The sequence below is a fragment of the Drepanopeziza brunnea genome (assembly GCF_022702325.1).
Source record: "Drepanopeziza brunnea f. sp. 'multigermtubi' strain 214-2 chromosome Unknown ctg14, whole genome shotgun sequence".
NCBI classification, from domain to species: domain Eukaryota; kingdom Fungi; phylum Ascomycota; class Leotiomycetes; order Helotiales; family Drepanopezizaceae; genus Drepanopeziza; species Drepanopeziza brunnea.
In genome coordinates, this window is record NW_027094077.1 from 274,618 (window position 1) to 293,205 (window position 18,588).

Genomic DNA, 18,588 nt, shown 5'->3' on the forward strand with positions numbered 1-18,588 from the left:
CACCCTCCAGTTGCGAAGCGACTGCTCAACTGACAAAAGGCTCGCCTAAAGAAAGAGGGAAAAAACAAACGAAAAAACCCAAGGAAAATCTAGCCAAAAGATGAACGGAGCTTATAAGCTCCCAGACAAAGGGCAGACGAAATAGGAGCACGCCAGCGCTAGTAAGCTGCAACGAGCATCCTTTAAAGTGGCAGCAGCTAATAGTCCTCAAGGCAAGGTGCAAGGTGGGTCCGCCTGCCGTCGCAAAGACTCGCCAACTTAAACCTCCACCCCCCAGGAGCGACTCAAATATACAAATAACTTGTAGTTGAGGCAGGCGTCCTAATTCCTTACACTACACTTCCCCCTCGCAAGCTCCACACGGTTTCCAAGCTTCAATAAGCCTCTAGCAGCGCTAAGGCTACGGCCCAATTCACTCTTCCGGCGTGCGCGAGCGGTTCCAACATCCCTTATAGACCTGCTCTTAGGTGGCCTTTCCTAGGCAGCTACACTTCCAGGGTATTTAGACCTGCCCTCGCCAGTAGAAGCTCCATTCTCCTTCCATAAGAGCTCTAAGCTCGCCTTCAGCTTTTCGTAGCTAGGCATAGAGAATCGCTCTCTAATAGCTTGAAGCTTTGGCTCCGACACTGTGAGATTCCTAGGGTTTTGACCAGTAGAAGCAAGCCTCAATAGGTCGCAAGAAGAAGGCTGCTAAGAGTGAGTACGCATGCAAGGGCAAACCTTTCCTTTTGGGAGCTCGTTGAGTGTGGCGAACACACCCTCACGAGCTCCTCCTTGTTATAAATGCCCTTCAAACATCTTTGCGTAGTCTCTCAAGCTCTTCAACTTGGAAGCTTCTCTTATACTGATAGCGTCGACTACAAGACCCAAGTGTCGACTGCCTTAAGCAGGGTCTAACCTTTGAGCAATTACTCTTAAGAAATCTTTTATAGCAAGAGAACCGACAACATCTTGCAATTCGGGCTCTAAAGCGACAGCCTTGGAGTGCACGAGCTCTTAATTTCGAATCCATTGCTGAGGTTCAATGGTCCTCGCAGCTCCTTCGTTAAGTATTCGACGGTACTCGTCTCGCACATGCTCCTTCGTCGATTCGTCGTCCTCCGCGTACTGGTCCCGTAGAGACCTCACTAGCGTTTGGAGTGAAAACTCCTCCTCTTTAATCAGACGAGTCTTATAGGGCTGCAATAGCTCCTTTGGGACCGTCTGATTCACCCACTCCAGCATGTACTGGTATTTGGAGTTCAAGGCGCTCCAGCGCGCTTCCTTCCTAGAGTATTCTCTCGACCGATATGCAAACTCCTCTTTGACGTCCTGGAAACTCGCACCCCCTAGCATTGGGCGGTCTCCACGAGTAGCTAGAGGCGCCTCTTCCTATTCCTTTATAAGATTATCCTTCCGCTCGTTCTCTCTGACGATCAGGTCGTCAATCGTAGGTGGTGCCGGCGGTTCTAAGGAAGGGATGTGAGGCTGGGTTTCCTTCGAATAAGGGTCTGCAAGCTTCCAAACGCTTTTCATTATCGCAACGGCCTTGTAATCGATAAACCAATCGACTTATGACGCTCGGTCCGTAAGGTGTTGGGCGCTTTGAAGTGACATGTCGTAGAATAGCTCGAAGTAGAGTGTAAAATAAGGTAAAAAATGAGGTTTGAAAAGCTCTTACTGGACGCTCCGAGCGTTAGAAGGGAGAACAACTTCTACCGACCGAAAAGAAAGAAGACGATAATCCTGCAACCACCGAGGCAGTCTGTACCGTATTGATGATAATTAAAAGGAGCTCGTAGAGGCGTGTAGCTCTTAACTATGGTGACAGAGGGCGTATACTTAGGTAGGTGGAGCAGATCAAGGTCTAAGAGATGGCGATAAAAGTGTCTGGTATATTCAGGGGAGCACGGGAGCAACTGTAGATATGTACATGTGGTACATGGCCTCTAAGGAGCTTGGCAGGCACGTGCAAGGGAGCACGTGCTAGGCCACGTGAGGAGCACGTGAGGCAAGGACCACACTGTGCAACAAGCTCTTATGTAAACTTTCGCGCTTTCGTAAGTTCTTTTAAGTAATCGCTTAAAGTCGTTATATTATCAACAACTACCTCACTCCGCCGAGAACGGTTTTAATAATATTTTTCTTCTTTAGAATTCTTTAGTAGTTAGACGTTAAAAAACATTCAGACGATACTAACGGTCACGAAAAGGCTTATTCTAAGTATAACTTAAAAGATAGCACTTATATAATATAGCAACCTTCGCCTCGCGGGCAAAATCCTTCGCACACCTCTTAAAGCTGCTCCAGCAGCTCCTTCCTCCTCCTTTATAGCCCAACTAGTAGTTCTTTCTACTTAAAAAGAAGCTACTAATAAGCAAGACGATAAAGATGATCCCTCGGCCTTTATTAACTTCGAAGAAGCCTTGGCCTAATACTAAGCTCTCTTCTAGTTTTAACGAAAAGCTGCTAAGCTTAAAAAGCTTTTCGCAGATATGAAAACCCGCAACGAAGAGCTCGATAAGAACGCTAGCGAGCAAAAAACTCTCGCCGAAAAAGCTGAAAAAAAAGCCCGTCGAGCTCGAAAAGAACTAGACCAGCTTCAAGCGATCTTGCTAACTACGGAACGCTTGTTAAAGCCTTTTTAAGTCTCTTTCGAAAATAATTTTAAAAGCAAGGAGCTATACAAGCCCTCGGTCTCTTAGACCACTCTCTCTACTTATAGAACCGCTAACCTTCGCCGCCTTTTCGCCGACGACGATGAACCACTTTCTTTTCACAAGTCAACTAACTTTCGCACTTTAGCTAAGTTCAACACTTTTAAAGCTTTCTCTTTAACTTCTTAAGGTCGCGCTCGTATCGAGCGGATCTTTAACCTTAAACAAAAGCTTTTAAACGGTGTAAGCTATCGAGCACGCTATTAGCAAGCTCGCGTTTTCGATAACTTAAAAGCTTTCGAAGAATACTTCTTTATAAAACGCTAACGCAAGAACTACGTCTTTAACTAAACCGAAAGAACAGCTTACTTATTCTTAGCCTTTTTAGTTATAGATCGTAGCAACTCCGTAACCGCTTCGGAACTCGTTTAGATCGCTTTCGAGTTTTTAAACGATTTCGTTAAAAAGGCTAAAGCGTCAATTGAGTTCGAAAAACTTTATATAAAGCTTAACTAGCAATTTTAAGACTTCTACCTTGTTTTCTCGGAGCTTGCTGCTACCGTTAAAATCAAAGACGAAGACCGATTACGTAAAGCCTTGCGTTTCAAGATTATTAAGACGCTGCGCGACCAGCTCTATTTGGAATTTGCTAAGACTACAACCTTTAAGGACTTTCAAACTGCCGTCTAACAATTGGCTGCTAGCTAATACGCGTCTGCAAGGCTTTACGACGCTCTACAAGCCAAGTATAATACTCAATTCGCGAAGAGCTCTTATAATAGAGCTCGTACTGTGGTGGAGTTGGGGCTCTGTATTTGTTTTGTCCATGTATATAGTACTGATGCTAGGCACCTTTGTCACGTGGATGCGCTGCATGCTCTGGCCCTGCTAGGCACGTGGTTAAGTTACGTGCAGGCTCTTATATAGACGAGTAGTTGGTTCTTCCCTGAATCAGCACCATCACATCACCATACAATACAATACACGTACTCACAGCACACATTCGAGTGTCCTTCGATCGTCTTCCTTTTCCTCCTTTATTTACTTACGATTCTATTATAGCTATATTCATATATATCTCTTGATTTGACGTTAGGTATATGTCGGAGCTTTTCCTTTTTATATATATTTAGTGACTTACGCAAGGAATCGAACCAAAGGTTGGTCTTCATACCCCTTTCAGACTTGCTTTTTTTGCGAGAAGCTATATATTCGGAGTCTACGTTATACGCTAGGCTATTGACCATGTGCTTTTGCGGTATTCCTTCGAAGAGTATTCGACATACGCTAAGCTAATAGTCAAGTGCTTTTGCATATGAGCTTCGAGGCTATTGCTTTAAAAGCGATCTTTTTTCGATTTGTGTCCGTTAAGCATGCTATTCGGTATACTCGATAGGTATTACTTAAGAAGTCGTTACTTTAGTTCGAGGATCGAGCTGGCTAGAGTTCAATTCGGTATTCATAGAGTTTTATTCACTTAAGCCACTTTGCACGGCGATACGCCTGAAGTACTATTCGTTTAGTATACTTTACCTTTTTCGATTCAATATCGATTTTAATACGAGTCTACTGCTCTTTTTTCCTTAAGAGGGTGGGCAATAGCTAAGTACCGGAAATACTACGCTAAGCTTGAGAGGTTGAAAATTCAACACTTACTTCGCAACGGAGATTACGTATAAAGATCTCGATTTGCTTTCGAACATCTTTCGCTTTGGCAAATGAAGGATACGACGAGCGGAAATAGGTGTTATGCAATTCGAAACCGTTTCGGTGTCGCATCATACTAGAGGCAAGCTATATGCTTGCACGGAAGCTCGGCTAGTAATCGACCTCGTTTCTATTTCGATACACTTAATCTCGGCAATTACTTTTCCGCTTATTCGGATCTTACGTTTGAGAGTTAGACGTATTATTAATATCATCTATTATATCGATTTAGTTTCGATTATCTAGCTCGAAGCGATCGACACTCGACTCTTTAATGAATCACTTTCGACGCATCGGGATCTTATATCTTTATAATATTTTTTTGTGTATCTAACATTTATTATAAATTATACTTATTTTATTTTTGTTATTCATTCACATTCACATTTATATCATTCACATCATTTTCGTTTCTTCTTCGCATTCGTTTCGAGACACTTTCATATTTTAATCGATATTTATTTACTTAACTTAGCGGCTTTACGTTGGAACTCTTAGAAATCAAAAAGAGCTATAACTTCCTCGACTTAAAAGGACTTCGGACTTAGCGAGGATGCTACTCGCAAGTTAACCGAGGACGAAATGAAGAGGATTCAAGCCTTTTTACCTTTCGTAAATGCCCCGAACTACGTAAGTATCCGTGGACTTCTTTTTGGACCTAGAGCCCTTGGAATGCTTGCTTTCGATAAAGCTAATATTACGGACTATATTCGCTAGCTCGAACGAGCGTTTAAAGATTACGGTATCGTTATCGATTCGGAGAAGAAGCAGTGCTTTGCTGAATACAATATCTTTGGCCTTCTTGGTTATAACATCCGTTGTAATATCGAGAGCTTCGGCGGCTTTTCGGACTCGAAAGTGACTTAGGACGACTTCAAATCGGTAGTGAGGGAGGAGTACAAGGCTTTCGACCTAGCTAGGTGGAAGGATAGTATTAGCTTTTTGAACGACTTGAGCAATAAGTGGATAGCAAAGGAAAGAGCTTTTAAAGCAGAGCTTTTATAATTCACTCGCTAGTTCAACTTTACGGGCTTTGCTTGCTTCGCTAATAGAGATATTATCGATAAGCAATTAAAGTGGAAGTTCTTCGGTTGCTTATTATTATCGATGCAGAATCGGATCTAAAAGAACGTTAAACTTAAGGAGGATCACTTGCAAACGTATAATATAGTATATATTATAGTTAGCGACTTTATCAAGCAAGAATAGATTATTGCGGAACGGATTAAAGAATACGGCTACGCCGAGATCTTTAAAGCTTTTTCTCGCTATGACTTTTATTAGAACGAGAACTTTCGTTTTTAAGTACCGTCTGTCATTCCCGAGAGCAAGCGGAACTTATACGTTTCGCTCCTTTATAGCACTTACTTCGGTGGTACTTATCTTCCTTCTTTTTACCGCGCAAGCACTACCGCTGCGAGTTCGATTACTCCGTTTATCGATCTTGACCTAAGGATCGAGGCTCTTACGGAACAGCTAGCGAAGGTTAGTATTCACTTAAGACTCACCGATAGCTTCGCCCCCGTATCGAAGGAGGCTTATGTGAACTTATTGGAAGCTGCTTAATACGGAGAGACTTAAGAAATTGCTTTGCACCGAGTCTACGAGATCAATGCGGCCGATACTTATTCGAATCGAGGCTACGTTATATCGGGAAGGAAACGGTCTTTAAACGATTCTAATTGTATTTTCTGTTAGTGCTAATAGACTTCTGATTTACTTGGCTATCAACAAAAGCCTTATAAATACCAGAATCAGTGCTACTTATTCATGCTTTAGTACGGATTAGCTTTTTATTTCAACGAAGCGGACTTGATGTGTGTAAGACCGTATCGAAAGGAAATACTATCGATCTCGTTTCAATTCCGAAACGACACTTTTAAGTACGAGCAAGTTCTGGAAAGGGTTCGTAAGATAATAAATGATCTTAATCTTGAGCGTCGTTATAAAGCTTTAAAAGCATAACGAGAATCTATTAAGGAGGCTGCACGGGAACGTGCTAAAGCGCTTATTCGAGCAGCTAACGGCGGCAATGCAGAGGCTTTTCGTATTGACGACTTTAATACTTCGGATATGATTCGTTAACGATGTATTATATTAGCGGATTTATATGCTCGCGTGTTTAATACGGAAGCTATTATTGCACCGGTAGAGACTCGAGCGCGCAACGCAGCTTTTCGAGTTACGCTATACTCGCTAAGAGACGCTCTTTCGGCAAAAGCAAAGGTCTAATCTACTTATAGCTAGCTTAAGGTTACTTTCGCTAAGCCAATGGAAATAGATAAACCCGAGCCCGCTTATACCGCGATTCTCAACCGAAACGCTTTACGACCGGAGGACTTACGGAATCTGCTCGTCATATTACCAAAAGCTTTTAAAGCTGCACTTAAGCTTAAGGCCAAGCCTTTTAAGACTGCTAATTCATACGAAAGGCTTGGCAAGGTAATCTCTTCCTTAGGAATAGACTACGAAGCGACTCGTATTGAGCTCTTAAAAAAGCGCGATTTGCTAGGGAACCTAACTTTTGGTAAGACTATTGCGTTCTTCGCTGCTCCTTTTACTTCTAAACGATCTTTTTTCGAAGGTATGATCGATAAGATGATTCAGCAAACCTTTATTAGCGAGAGCGCTATTAATTGCTTTTAGGCTACGGTTAGCGTTGCGGAAGCTTCGGAGGATTGCTTGATTATAAGTAGCAAGCTTATACCGAAGGCGACGGATGATCCGGTAAGAAACGGATTTGCTTCGAGGCTTTAAAGACTTATTTAAAGAGAAAGTAATATCTTTTTATTTAGTAGCGATCTATTTTGCAGAGTAACGGGTCGCTTTATCGGTAAAGCGCTTTATCGTAAGAATTTACTCTTTCTTCTTTCTTTTGCTATTTCGATTTACGGCCGAATCACCGGAGAAGCAGACCTTATATAAGTCTTTGCTCGGCCAAGACGGATCTTATATCGAAATGCTATTGCTTAGCGGTCTTAGCTTGGACGCTTATTCGAATTCTTTTGGATGACCAGGCCTTAATTGCAAAGGAATATCCGTAGCAGCTAGACGAGGCACCGCCGCTGCAATACGCTTCTCGCGTTCGAATCTCTTTCGATTTAGAGACGGTTTTGCTTTATTCTTATTATCGGCCTTATTCCGACTTTCTTTATAGCTATATTCTACGGTGTTTTCTAGTTTTAATATCTCTTTTTCGACTAGTTTACTCGTAAAGATCGGCGTACTTTGCGAACCGTAAACGAGAGTAATACGGAACTTTTTTCGGCGGAAATCGGCTTTGCTTCGACGTTCGGCTAGCTATTCTTTAGATACTTTTATTATTATTCGCTAACTTTTAAGGTCATCGTTAGTATTCTCGGACAGTCCTTTATTATTAATGCGCGGGCTATACTCGATACAAGTGCGGAGGTTAGCGTTATTACTTACGACGCCGCGGTTAAATTCGAGGTCTTTATAGCTTACGATTAAGAGATAAGCCTTCGAATAATCATCGGTTCATTATCGCGTTTTATCGGATACGCCGATAATATGTTTATTAACATCGGAGGTGCTACGATCCGTACTCGATTCTACGTTATAGATTCGCTAAAGTTTCGATTTATACTCGGTTACTTTTTTATACGCAAAGCAAGAATCGGTCTTCGATACCTTTCGGACTATGAGGGTAGCCTTGTTATTGCTATGGTTATTGATCCGTTTATAAGCTAAGTTACTCAAGCTAAAGTGAGCGATAAGACGAATTAATACGACGAAGCCGTCGATCGCTTAAAGGAACAGAGTATAAGCTTTATTTATTACGATAAGTCTTCGAGTAGCAGCGGTAGCGACTCGGAAAACTAATGACCGGCCTCGTTAGAAGCGCTAAAGTCGGTACATTAAAAGCTTCTTGCTTTTCGCTTAGTTTCGAGGACGAAACGTTGTAGTATCGAGGAAGGGACGACTTTATTACTTAAGAGCAGTTTATCGATGTTCTTGCTTTTACGGAATGCGATTTATGCGATCTCTTAACAACCTGCTAGATAGATGCCGTTAGCACTAATAACCTTATGACCCGCTGCTACGATTATATTGACTATTAGAATTCGACATTTTATCGGACTCGAAAAAAGATCTTTTCGGACTCGGCTAAGGTGTTCGGCATGTATAAGACTAAAGATAAAAAGATCAAGCCAGTTGACGAAGCAGACGGCGTAAAAGCAGCATTAAGTAGCAAAGTTGATTAGTACGAGCTATCGAAGGCCAAGGATACGCTATAAGAGCAAGTAGGAGAATATAAGCAATACTTTTTTCCGCGCATTGCCGATATATCGAGAGGCTTTTGAATCACACCCGAACGCATAACGAACTTAGATGTCGGTAATACATTACAGCTTAAAGAAAAGGATTTGTTTAAGGAGATGATGTTAAGCAAAGAAAAATCAATCGCATTCGCTTAGCAAAAGTGCGATAAATTCTACGACGACGTATCACTATCGATTAAGCTTAAAACTATCTTATATACGGCTTAGCAGGCTCTTAACTACTCGTGTCCGAAGGCCTTACAGCTTATTATTATCAAAATGCTTTAAGACAAGCTAGATAAAAGAGTTTTAGAGTATTGCGAAGGACTATACCGGAATCAGTAGTTCTTAATAGCTAAAAAGCAGCCGGGCTAGTACCGACTCATTAATTCAGCAATTCTATTCAATACAGTTATACGAAGGGACGCTAATCTACCCTTAATTATAGATGAGTTTGCTAAAGAGTTTTTTGGTTGCTAGATAGCTAGCTTAGTCGACCTTTATTCGGGCTATAATCAGCAAACACTTTATTAATCGAATAAAGACCTTACCGCCTTTTTTACACCGTTAAGTCTTTTCCGATGCATTACCCTTCCGCAAAGTGCTATAAACTCGATAGCTCAATTCGTTCGAATAGTCAATCTTATTTTAAGGCTTTTGCAACTTAAGGTCTTTATGCTATTTGTCGACGATATTAAGGTGAAAAGACTATAAACGGACTATTCCGACGAGGAAGCACTTTCGAGTATACGCCGATTCGTGCTTGAACACATCTAGAATATCGATAAGACCTTAGAACGGATTGAGCGCGCTAGTGCTATAATTAAAGAAAAGTCATAGTTCTGCCGAGATAAGATGAATGTAGTAGGATTCGTATGCAATTCGAGGGGTCGGGAACCCGCTGCGGATAAGGTTATTAAGATCAATAATTAGAAAACCTTCGAAAACGTTATTAAGGTTAAGGGATTTTTAAGCTTTTGCTTTTACTTTCGCATTTAAGTCAAAGGATTCGTATACATTACTGACCCTCTTTACAACCTTACAAAAAAGGATGTAGATTAGCAATGGACCGAAGCGCATTCGAAGGCTATGCGAATGCTATAAGATGCTTTAACGACGGCTTCGGTTTTGATTAAGATCGACTACGAAGACTAGAACAAGGAAATAGTAGTAGGAACGGACGCTAGCTTAGAAAGATAAAGAAGATATATCGGCTAACGCGAGACTACTTTTAACAAAGTGCAACCGGCTTGGTACGAGTCCGGGGCTTAGACGGAAGCAGAACGGAACTACGACGCTATTAAACGAGAGTGCCGCGGAGTACTTAAGGTCTTTAAAAAACTCAAGCTATAGATTATCGGAGTGCACTTTATCTTCGAGACTGACGCTAAAGTGTTCGTTGCTTAGCTTCGACGAAGAGCTACCGATATACTTTCGGCTTTAGTTATACGCTAGTTAGCTTAGATTAATCTTTTCGACTTTAAGGTTCGACATGTCTTCGGTAAGGATCATACCGTTGCCGATGCATTATCGAAACGGCTACGGCACTTCGATGATTCAAGCGAAGAGGATAAGAATGAGTTCGATGATAGCTTGCTAGCCGACCTAAGACTTATTAAGGCTCGAGACGGCTTCGAAGGACTTTCGACGGACCTTTTAATAGATATTCGCTAATTTATTTTTAAAGATATGTTTTAACGCTCGAAAGAAGCGGAGAATGCAAACTTAAACGAGTTTGATGACGACCACGATTACGAAAGTCTTTTAAACTTAATCGAATACTCTTCGGAATCAATTCGGATAGCTACTTTCTTGACGACCTTGCGAAGACTTAAAGACTTGAATAAAGTGGAATGCTGTAAGTTTAAAAAGGAGGCTATTAAATACGAGGTGAACGATAAGAAACTTTAAAGACTCCCGACGAAAGGTCTTCTCTTTCGATTAGTGGTCGATAAGCCTTCGATTAAGACGGACATTATTACGGCTTATCACGATAAGAGTAGTTATAAAGGCCGTGAATCAACTTATCACCGTGTATCTTAGCGCTACTTTTAGAATGGATGCTATACGGACGTCAAACGATTCGTCAAGACTTGTAAAGAATGCTAGCATCGAATAGCTAATAGGCTCGAAGAGCTATTGCATTTTACTCGATTTAATAGCTTAATAAAACGTTGAGTTATCGATATCACTTATTTATTTGCACGCAATAGCAAGAGCTACTTAGTTGTTGCTAAGGACGATATGAGTGGATAGGTCGAAGCGAGAGCGATTCAGACCCGAGATTCGCTTTTAGTAGTTAAGTTTATCTAAGAAGATATCATTTGCCGCTATAAGATTTTCTTTTAGCTGATAATCGACGGAGGTTCGGAGTTTAAGAAAGAGGTAATCGACTTACTTAATAATTAAGGAATCAATCGAGTCGTGGTCTTAGCATACTACTTTTAAGCGAATGGAATAGTGGAACGCGGCTACGGATTAATTAAAGACGCATTAAGTAAGCTTGGAAGCACCGATTGGATTGCGCAATTGCTAGCCGTTTTATTCGCCGACCGCACTTCAGTGCATACTCTTATCGGATTTACTCTTTTTTACATAGTATACGGCAAGGAGGCAATGCTTCCGATTAAGACCCGAATCTAGTTTTAGGTTACGTTATTTCAAGAGCTAGTAACTAATCGTGTTAAGCTTATCGAATTAAGGGCACGCTAGTTTTGGATGCGAGACGAAGACGTTACGGAGGCCACACTTAAGAAAACCCGCTGCCGCTAAAAGGGAAAAGATGCTTTTAATAATAAAAAGAACTTCCGAATCAGACCTTTAGAGGTAGGTGATTTGGTCTTTAAGCACGATTCGGTACGTGAAGTAGATATGTCTAACGTTAAGAAACTAAATTTTCGGTGGCTTAGCTTTTATTAAATTTCGTCGGTAAATACAAAAGGATATTATAAGTTGAAAGAGCTAAGAGAGGACGGGGCTTTGCTAGATAGAACATTTGCTAGCAGTCGATTAAAGAAGTTCTACGTGCGATATACCCTCGAAGCGTTACTACTTCGCTTTAAGCCTTAGATAAAGAGATTCTTAGAATAGCTTTTATTAAATGAAGTGGCCGAGTCCGGCCTTTAAATCAAGCGCTCAAATAGATTTGTTATTCGATTACCTGGCCTTACGGAAGAGCAACGGAGCTAATACGCAAGAGTCTTTATGAGCAATGATGAAGAGGCAATAGAAAGTGATTAAGTTATAAAGGTATGATTATACGTAAAGAGAGGACGAGTTTGGATTTGATTTTTTGATTTTTTCTTTGTTTGAGTTTGGTTTTCCTTGTTTTCTTTCCTCTTATACTTTCTTTATTTCCTTTTTTGTATTAAAGAGCTTTACGTCATCATACTTATATGCCCTCGACTTATTATATACGAGCATGTCATATATATAAAGCGGACCTTATTCGAAGGCTGATCAAGAAGAGCATACGAAAAATCTATTGCATTAATTACTTGGCAAGCTGCCGACTCGCGATAAAAACCTTTCCGACTTCACAACTCAAAGCTAAGTGGAATAGTGCGAAAGCCCTCCGCAGCACCTTAGGCATTGCTCTTACCCTTCGAGGTCTTACCGATGTTGCCACGATTCGAACCCTTCGTAGAACCACGAGTATTGCTACGGCTAGAACCTCGCGAAGAGGAACTACCGGTATTGCCGCGATTGGAAGCTTAGCGGGCACTTCGGCGGAGCTTTTTCGCGGTAAGAGGTGCTAGCGATTTCGAAGATAAAGATGAAAAGGACGGGGATTTTTCGGCAATCTATCGTAATCAGATCGGAAAGGAATCACAAAGGGTTCGCAACATATACTTACGCGGTTAAGAAAGTTACTTAATAAGGTATTGTTTCGATCTATTGCAGCTAAGATCTGACGCAGCAAGTCTAGCGAAGCTAGATCGGCGGTAGCAGCGGCGGCAAGTAAGCGTAACGCCGGGACGGGACTTAAGCTAGCTAAGGGACCTCTAGCATTAGCGGCGGCAAAGGAAGCAGCGGCGATACGGGCTCGAAGAAAGGAGGAAGCATCGCCAATACGGAAGGCAAGAGCACGGCGGGTCTTTATAAGGAGGTTATTTGCAACCGTGCCCTTACGAAAAACGTCGTCGGCCGTCTTAGTTCTATTGTCTATAGCCGTCATCGCATTTATCAAGACTATGCCGGCATTGACGACTTCTGCGAAGAGCTATCGAATCGGAGTCAGAACGAGTGTGAGACGGAAGGTAGGATAATTTACGAGAATGCAAGTTGACTTGATAGCACGGCAACGCTCGCATTTGATAGATTTGTCGGCGGAGAAGATGCACCGATTCGCAGCATTATCGATGGTTTTGCTTGCGTGGTTTACGCATCGAAAGCAGATCGACAATATGATAATGAAGATGAGGTTGGTAAGTGGTGATGCTAAAAGGAAGATAGAAAGGTGTGGGGTTGATATAAGAAGAAGGTTGACTGTTTATAGCAAGACTTCGAGTGTATACTATCGCTTTTGTTTTCTTTGTTACGTTACCGCTTTAGGCCCCGCGCTATTACCGATTTAGCAGTGCGTCACCACTTGACCGCTTAAACCGGCGCACGCTTATCTTGACGATAATATTAACGCTCGGGTTAATATTGTTCTTGTAGTTAAATAAGTGAGCTATAAAGGATATAAGGAGGAGTTAGACCCGAGGGATTATCTTGCATTTTCGTTGCTATTTTTATCTTTTTTGTTATATTATATACGCTTCGTACTAACACCGATCCGGCGATGCATTATTGAGTAGTACTTTGAGACTATATTGCGATCGTGCAATTCGGCTATATGCTCGTCTTGCAAACCTAACCTTACTACTTTGATAAGAGGTGACTCGAGGGCGAGTTTGATTCGAAGGGGGGACGTATATGGTGGAGTTGGGGCTCTGTATTTGTTTTGTCTATGTATATAGTACTGATGCTAAGCACCTTTGTTACGTGGGTGCGCTGCATGCTTTGGCCTTGCTAGGCACGTGGTTAGGTTACGTGTAGGCTCTTATATAGACGAGTAGTTAGTTCCTTTTTGAACCAGCACTATCATATCACTATACAATACAATACACGTACTTATAGCACACATTCGAGTGTCCTTCGATCGTCTTCCTTTTCTTCTTTTATTTACCTACGATTCTACTATGGCTATATTTATATATATCTTTTGATTTGACGTTGGGTATATGTCGGAGCTCTTCCCCTCCACAGTACCGAATCCCGCTCGGCTTAAAGAGCAGCGGTTAAGCAAGTCACTTATTACGAAAACCGCTAAAGTAGCTTAACTTTCGTTTCTTTTCTTACCTTTCAGCGCTAAACTTTTAACAGCTCTAGCGCTAGTACAAATCGATTCAATCGATCTAATAAATTCTCTTCTTTCGAAAACGCTTTTAAGTCAGCGATCAAAACCTTTAGATCGTCCCGCAAGGACCCGAATACGCCGAAGCTTTTTCGCCACTACTTAGTCAACGAAATAAAACACGGCGTTAAACTTAAATACGGCTTTTATTCGAATGACTCGGACGATAAGCCTTACTCCGATGCTCTTAAAGATCACTAAGAGCTCTTTCTTGTTGACTCCGACGCTCTTAATAAAGGAAACGTCGAAGCTTAAGCAAAGCCTTTTTCTTAAGCTAGCTTCGAGACATGCGATACTTCGACTTTACGAAGCTTTTTAATAGTAAAGCTATGACTATACCCGTCACCTTTATTAAGAATAGCCTTTCGTACAAAGTATCTGCTTTGCTCGACTTAAAAGCTAATAGGTACGCGCTGATTGACTTAACGCTACTTAAATTACTTTCTTTTTTTTTAAAACTTTTAATTTAACCCTTTTCGGCCTTATTTCTTATTAAATCATATAATAAAGCTCGTAAAGCTATTATCTTATATTTTGCACTTCTTAACCTTACGGTCGATAAGCGCGTCTAATCCTTTACTCTTTTTCTTATTATTAACTTTAGAAATCATAGCGTGATCTTCGGACGAACATAACTAGCTAAGCACTAGATTCTCTTTGATTACGCTCGCCGCAAGCTTTATTAGCTTCGCTTTAACCTTTCGACCGCTACTTACGCTAAACTTATTAAGATTACACACTTTAATTAGCGTAAAGTAAACGCTCGTTATTAGTACGACGCTAATAAACGTGATCGAGCTTTAGACCGCTTTTAAAAAGCTTACGACGCTAATTTACTCGTGAACTATAGTTTACGAGCGGATCAAGCAGCAACAATAGTCGCTAAATCACTTCTTTCTTTTTAAAATCGTCTTCTTTCTCTTCGAAATCGTCTTTTTTCCGCTTCCTTTTCCAAGATTGTTAAACCCTCTTCTTTTATTCACCTTCTCTTAAAGCCGTCATTCTTTCGCTTTACGAAAACTACTTTTTTTAAAGACTACGTTAAATTAATATTTTAAATAAACTGTAAGCTTATGTCAACCGACATCGCTTCCGTAAAACTTTTTTTACTCGTTAAACGCTTTCGCTAAACATTTAAGCACAAAATCAATAGAAACTTTAAAATCAACGGCGTTTCCGAACACGCTTTTTATATGATTGCTCGATAAAAAGACGTAAAACTGTTCTTTACGTTTTTTTACAAGCTCGATTGCTTGATCTCCGAGCGTTAAACGATTGCTTTTACTTAAGCTAACTATTAAGCAACGCTAATACGCTTCATCAACGGCTCTATCTCTGCTATCGACTTCGTAGCAAAACTATTAGAGCTCATTAACGATCCTTTTATCCCTTTCGAATACTTCGATTATACATACGTGTTCTTTAAAGCCGCTAGCAACGTGCTAGCACTATACAAGCTTTACGATTACAAAATCGAGCTTTTCGAAAGAAAAGAAAAAGCGCTTCGATATTCACTATTATACAAGATGTCGATCTTTAAGCTAAAGCTTATTAAAGCCTATTTTATCGACAATCTTAACAAAGGTTTTATCGAACTTTTAATAGCGTTATTTACAGCTCCAGTCTTATTTGCTAAAAAGCAAGACGGTTCCCTTCGCTTTTGTATTGACTTCCGCGCGCTAAACAACCTCACTCGTAAAGATCGATACTCCTTCTTTTTGATCGATAAGACCTTCGCACGTCTCTTAAAAGCTAAAATCTTTACGAAACTCGACATTTAGCAAGCTTTTTATAAAATACGAATAAACCCAGCTTCAAAAGAGCTTATAATATTCAAAATACGCTACGGTGCTTACAAGTGCAAGGTCTTCTTATTCGGACTAACCAATAGACCCGCTATTTACTAACGCTATATAAATAACCTTTTCTTCGACTTCTTAAATATCTTTTGCACGGCATATTTAAACGACATCTTAATCTACTCTTCCGACCTTTTAAAGCACGCTTACTACGTCCGCTAAGTTCTCTAACGACTCGACGACGCTAGCCTTTAGACTAATATTAAAAAATGCGAATTCAGCATTATTAAAGTAAAATACTTAAGCTTTATTATTTCTATCGAAGGCTTAAAGGTAGATCCGGACAAGACGTCGATAGTAAAGCATTAAGCGCCTTTTACAACCGTTAAAAGCGTCTAAAGCTTCTTTAGATTTTATAACTTCTACCGCCGTTTCATTCGAGACTACGGCGTAATCGCGAAGCTTTTAATATACTTGACTAAAGTTAACGTTTTTTTTTCATTTAATTCTTAGTATTAAAGAAGCTTCGACCTCTTAAAGCTCGCTTTAACTACTTCGCCAATCTTATAGCATTACAACCAAGACCTCTTTTGTATACTAAAGACTAACGCTTTAAACGGCGTAATCGCTTTAGTCTTTTCTTAAAAGCATAGTTCCGATTAGCTATTAGTCGCTTACTACTTTAAAACTATAGCTCCCGCTAAGCTCAATTACGTCGTTTACGATAAAGAGATGCTAGCTATCATACGCTCTTTTAATAACTTCCGCGCCGAACTCGCCGGCTCTTTTTATTAAGTTTAAGTAATCACTAACTATAAGGCTTTAAAGTACTTTATGACCTTTAAAACCTTTAACGCTCGTCAAGCACGCTAAGCAAAGCTCTTTTTCGACTACAACTTTATCATTACGTACAAACTAAGTAAAGACAACCCGCTAGCTGACGCGCTAACACGTCGCACCGAAGAGCTCTTTTTTTAAAATAGCTTTAAGCGCACTTAACGCTTGCAAACGCTGCTTCGCGCCGACAACGTTGACTTACGACTCTTAACCGAAAAGCTACGCTAACTTACGCTTTCGAAGACCGCCGTCATTATCGAAGAAATCGCGGACTTCTCATCGACATTCCGAGTTATTAATTAAGTTTTAAAAGCTAATCGGACCGCTTTTAGCTTTACAGCACTTCGAGTTCAAGCTTTTAAAGCTGAGTCCTTACTCGTAAATTACGGTTCACGAGCCAAACTTATTATAAAAAGCGACCTGCTGCTTTATAACGGCCGCTTATTAGTTCTCGACGTTTAAAACTTGCGCTCGTTATTCGTCCGAGAAGTCTACGATTAAGTATTTACGACATACTTTAGCTCTTGCAAAACTTATAAGCTCTTTGCAATATAGTATTATTAGCACGGTATAGCTAGATTCGTCAACTAGTACTGCTGCAACTGCTACGCTTATAAACGAGCTTTAATGCTTCGCGATAAAAAACCTAGTTTGCTCTAACCTCTTTCGATCTTTTCGCGCTTTTAAGAGCACGTTATTATAGATTTTTATAGCTTTAATAAAGACAAGCACGGCTACGATAACGTCTTTGTAATAATCGACCGCTTTTTTAAGCAAGCAATCTCGATCCTTTATCACAAGTCTATCGACGCTAAAAGCTTCGCTAAGCTTTATATCTATTATATTTATAAGTATTTTAAAGCTCTTTTAACATTAACTTTTAATAGAAGACTTTAATACTAGTCCGAATTCTAGAAAGAATTCAACAAGATCTTCGGTATTAAACTAACTTTTAATACCGCCGCACACCTCGAGATTAACGGTTAGACCGAAATTTACAACTAGTACTTATAAAAGCGCTTCCGTCTTTTCGTAAGCTACTATTAAGACGATTAAAGTGAGTTCTTTCTTATAATAGACTTCGCTTAATTAACGCTCTTTTACGACTCTTTCGGCGGTCTTTCTTTTTTTAAAGTAATTTACGGCTACGCTTTTCGAACCACTTGGAATTAAAGCTTAAAACGACTTAACGACTAAACCCTTTTTCGCAAGCTCAACTAAGACGAAGCTCGCGCTTACGCTAACCGCTACTTCAGAGCTTGGAACTTCGCTAAAGAGCACCTTTAGCGCGCTTAAGACCGCATAGCTAAACAAACTAATAAATTAAGACGCTCGGTTGACTTCGACGTCAATGATAAGGTTTAGTTAAACATGCGCTCGTTCCTTACTTCTCGACCGTTAAAGAAGCTCGATAATCCGACGAACAGACCGTTCGAAGTTATCGATAACGTTTACAACAGCTTTAAACTCAAGCTTTTCGAATCAATAAAGATTTACTTAATCTTTTACTCCGGACGACTACGAAAAGCTCTTAATAACTCTACTTTCAAGCAAATCATTCTTAAACTTGACTCGATTAATATCATTAGCGAACTTAAGTACGAAGTAGAAAACATTTTAGCGGTACGCTAAACTAAAAAGCACTTTAAATACCGCGCTTTTTAACTTAGCCGCGATATTAACCTTACTTAATACCCCGCTTCCGACTTTATGTACGCTCTTTTTAAAGTACGTGACTTTTATTTAAAACATAAAGAGCTCTTCGGCCTTCCCGCGAAGCTCTTCGAGTAGATCAAAGCTTATTCGAATAGTATTGATAACTACGATCACTTAAGCAGTGATAAAGCAATAGATAGACGCTCGAAGACGAGCTTTTTTCGAACGGGAAGGTAATATGACGACACGCTAGGTCTCTTAGACCCACT

At 40.5% G+C, this 18,588-nt stretch overlaps 1 protein-coding gene across 1 annotated transcript; it reads right to left on the minus strand.

Annotated features, from left to right (window-relative positions):
- Positions 1 to 996: 996 nt before the first annotated feature.
- On the minus strand, positions 997 to 1,335 carry L3040_007812 (uncharacterized protein; the record flags this gene model as incomplete). The annotated part of the gene is made up of 1 exon (XM_066154702.1): positions 997 to 1,335. The coding sequence occupies one exon, from the start codon at positions 1,333 to 1,335 to the stop codon at positions 997 to 999; it is 339 nt and encodes a 112-aa protein (XP_066010607.1).
- Between the last annotated feature and the right edge of the window lie 17,253 nt (positions 1,336 to 18,588).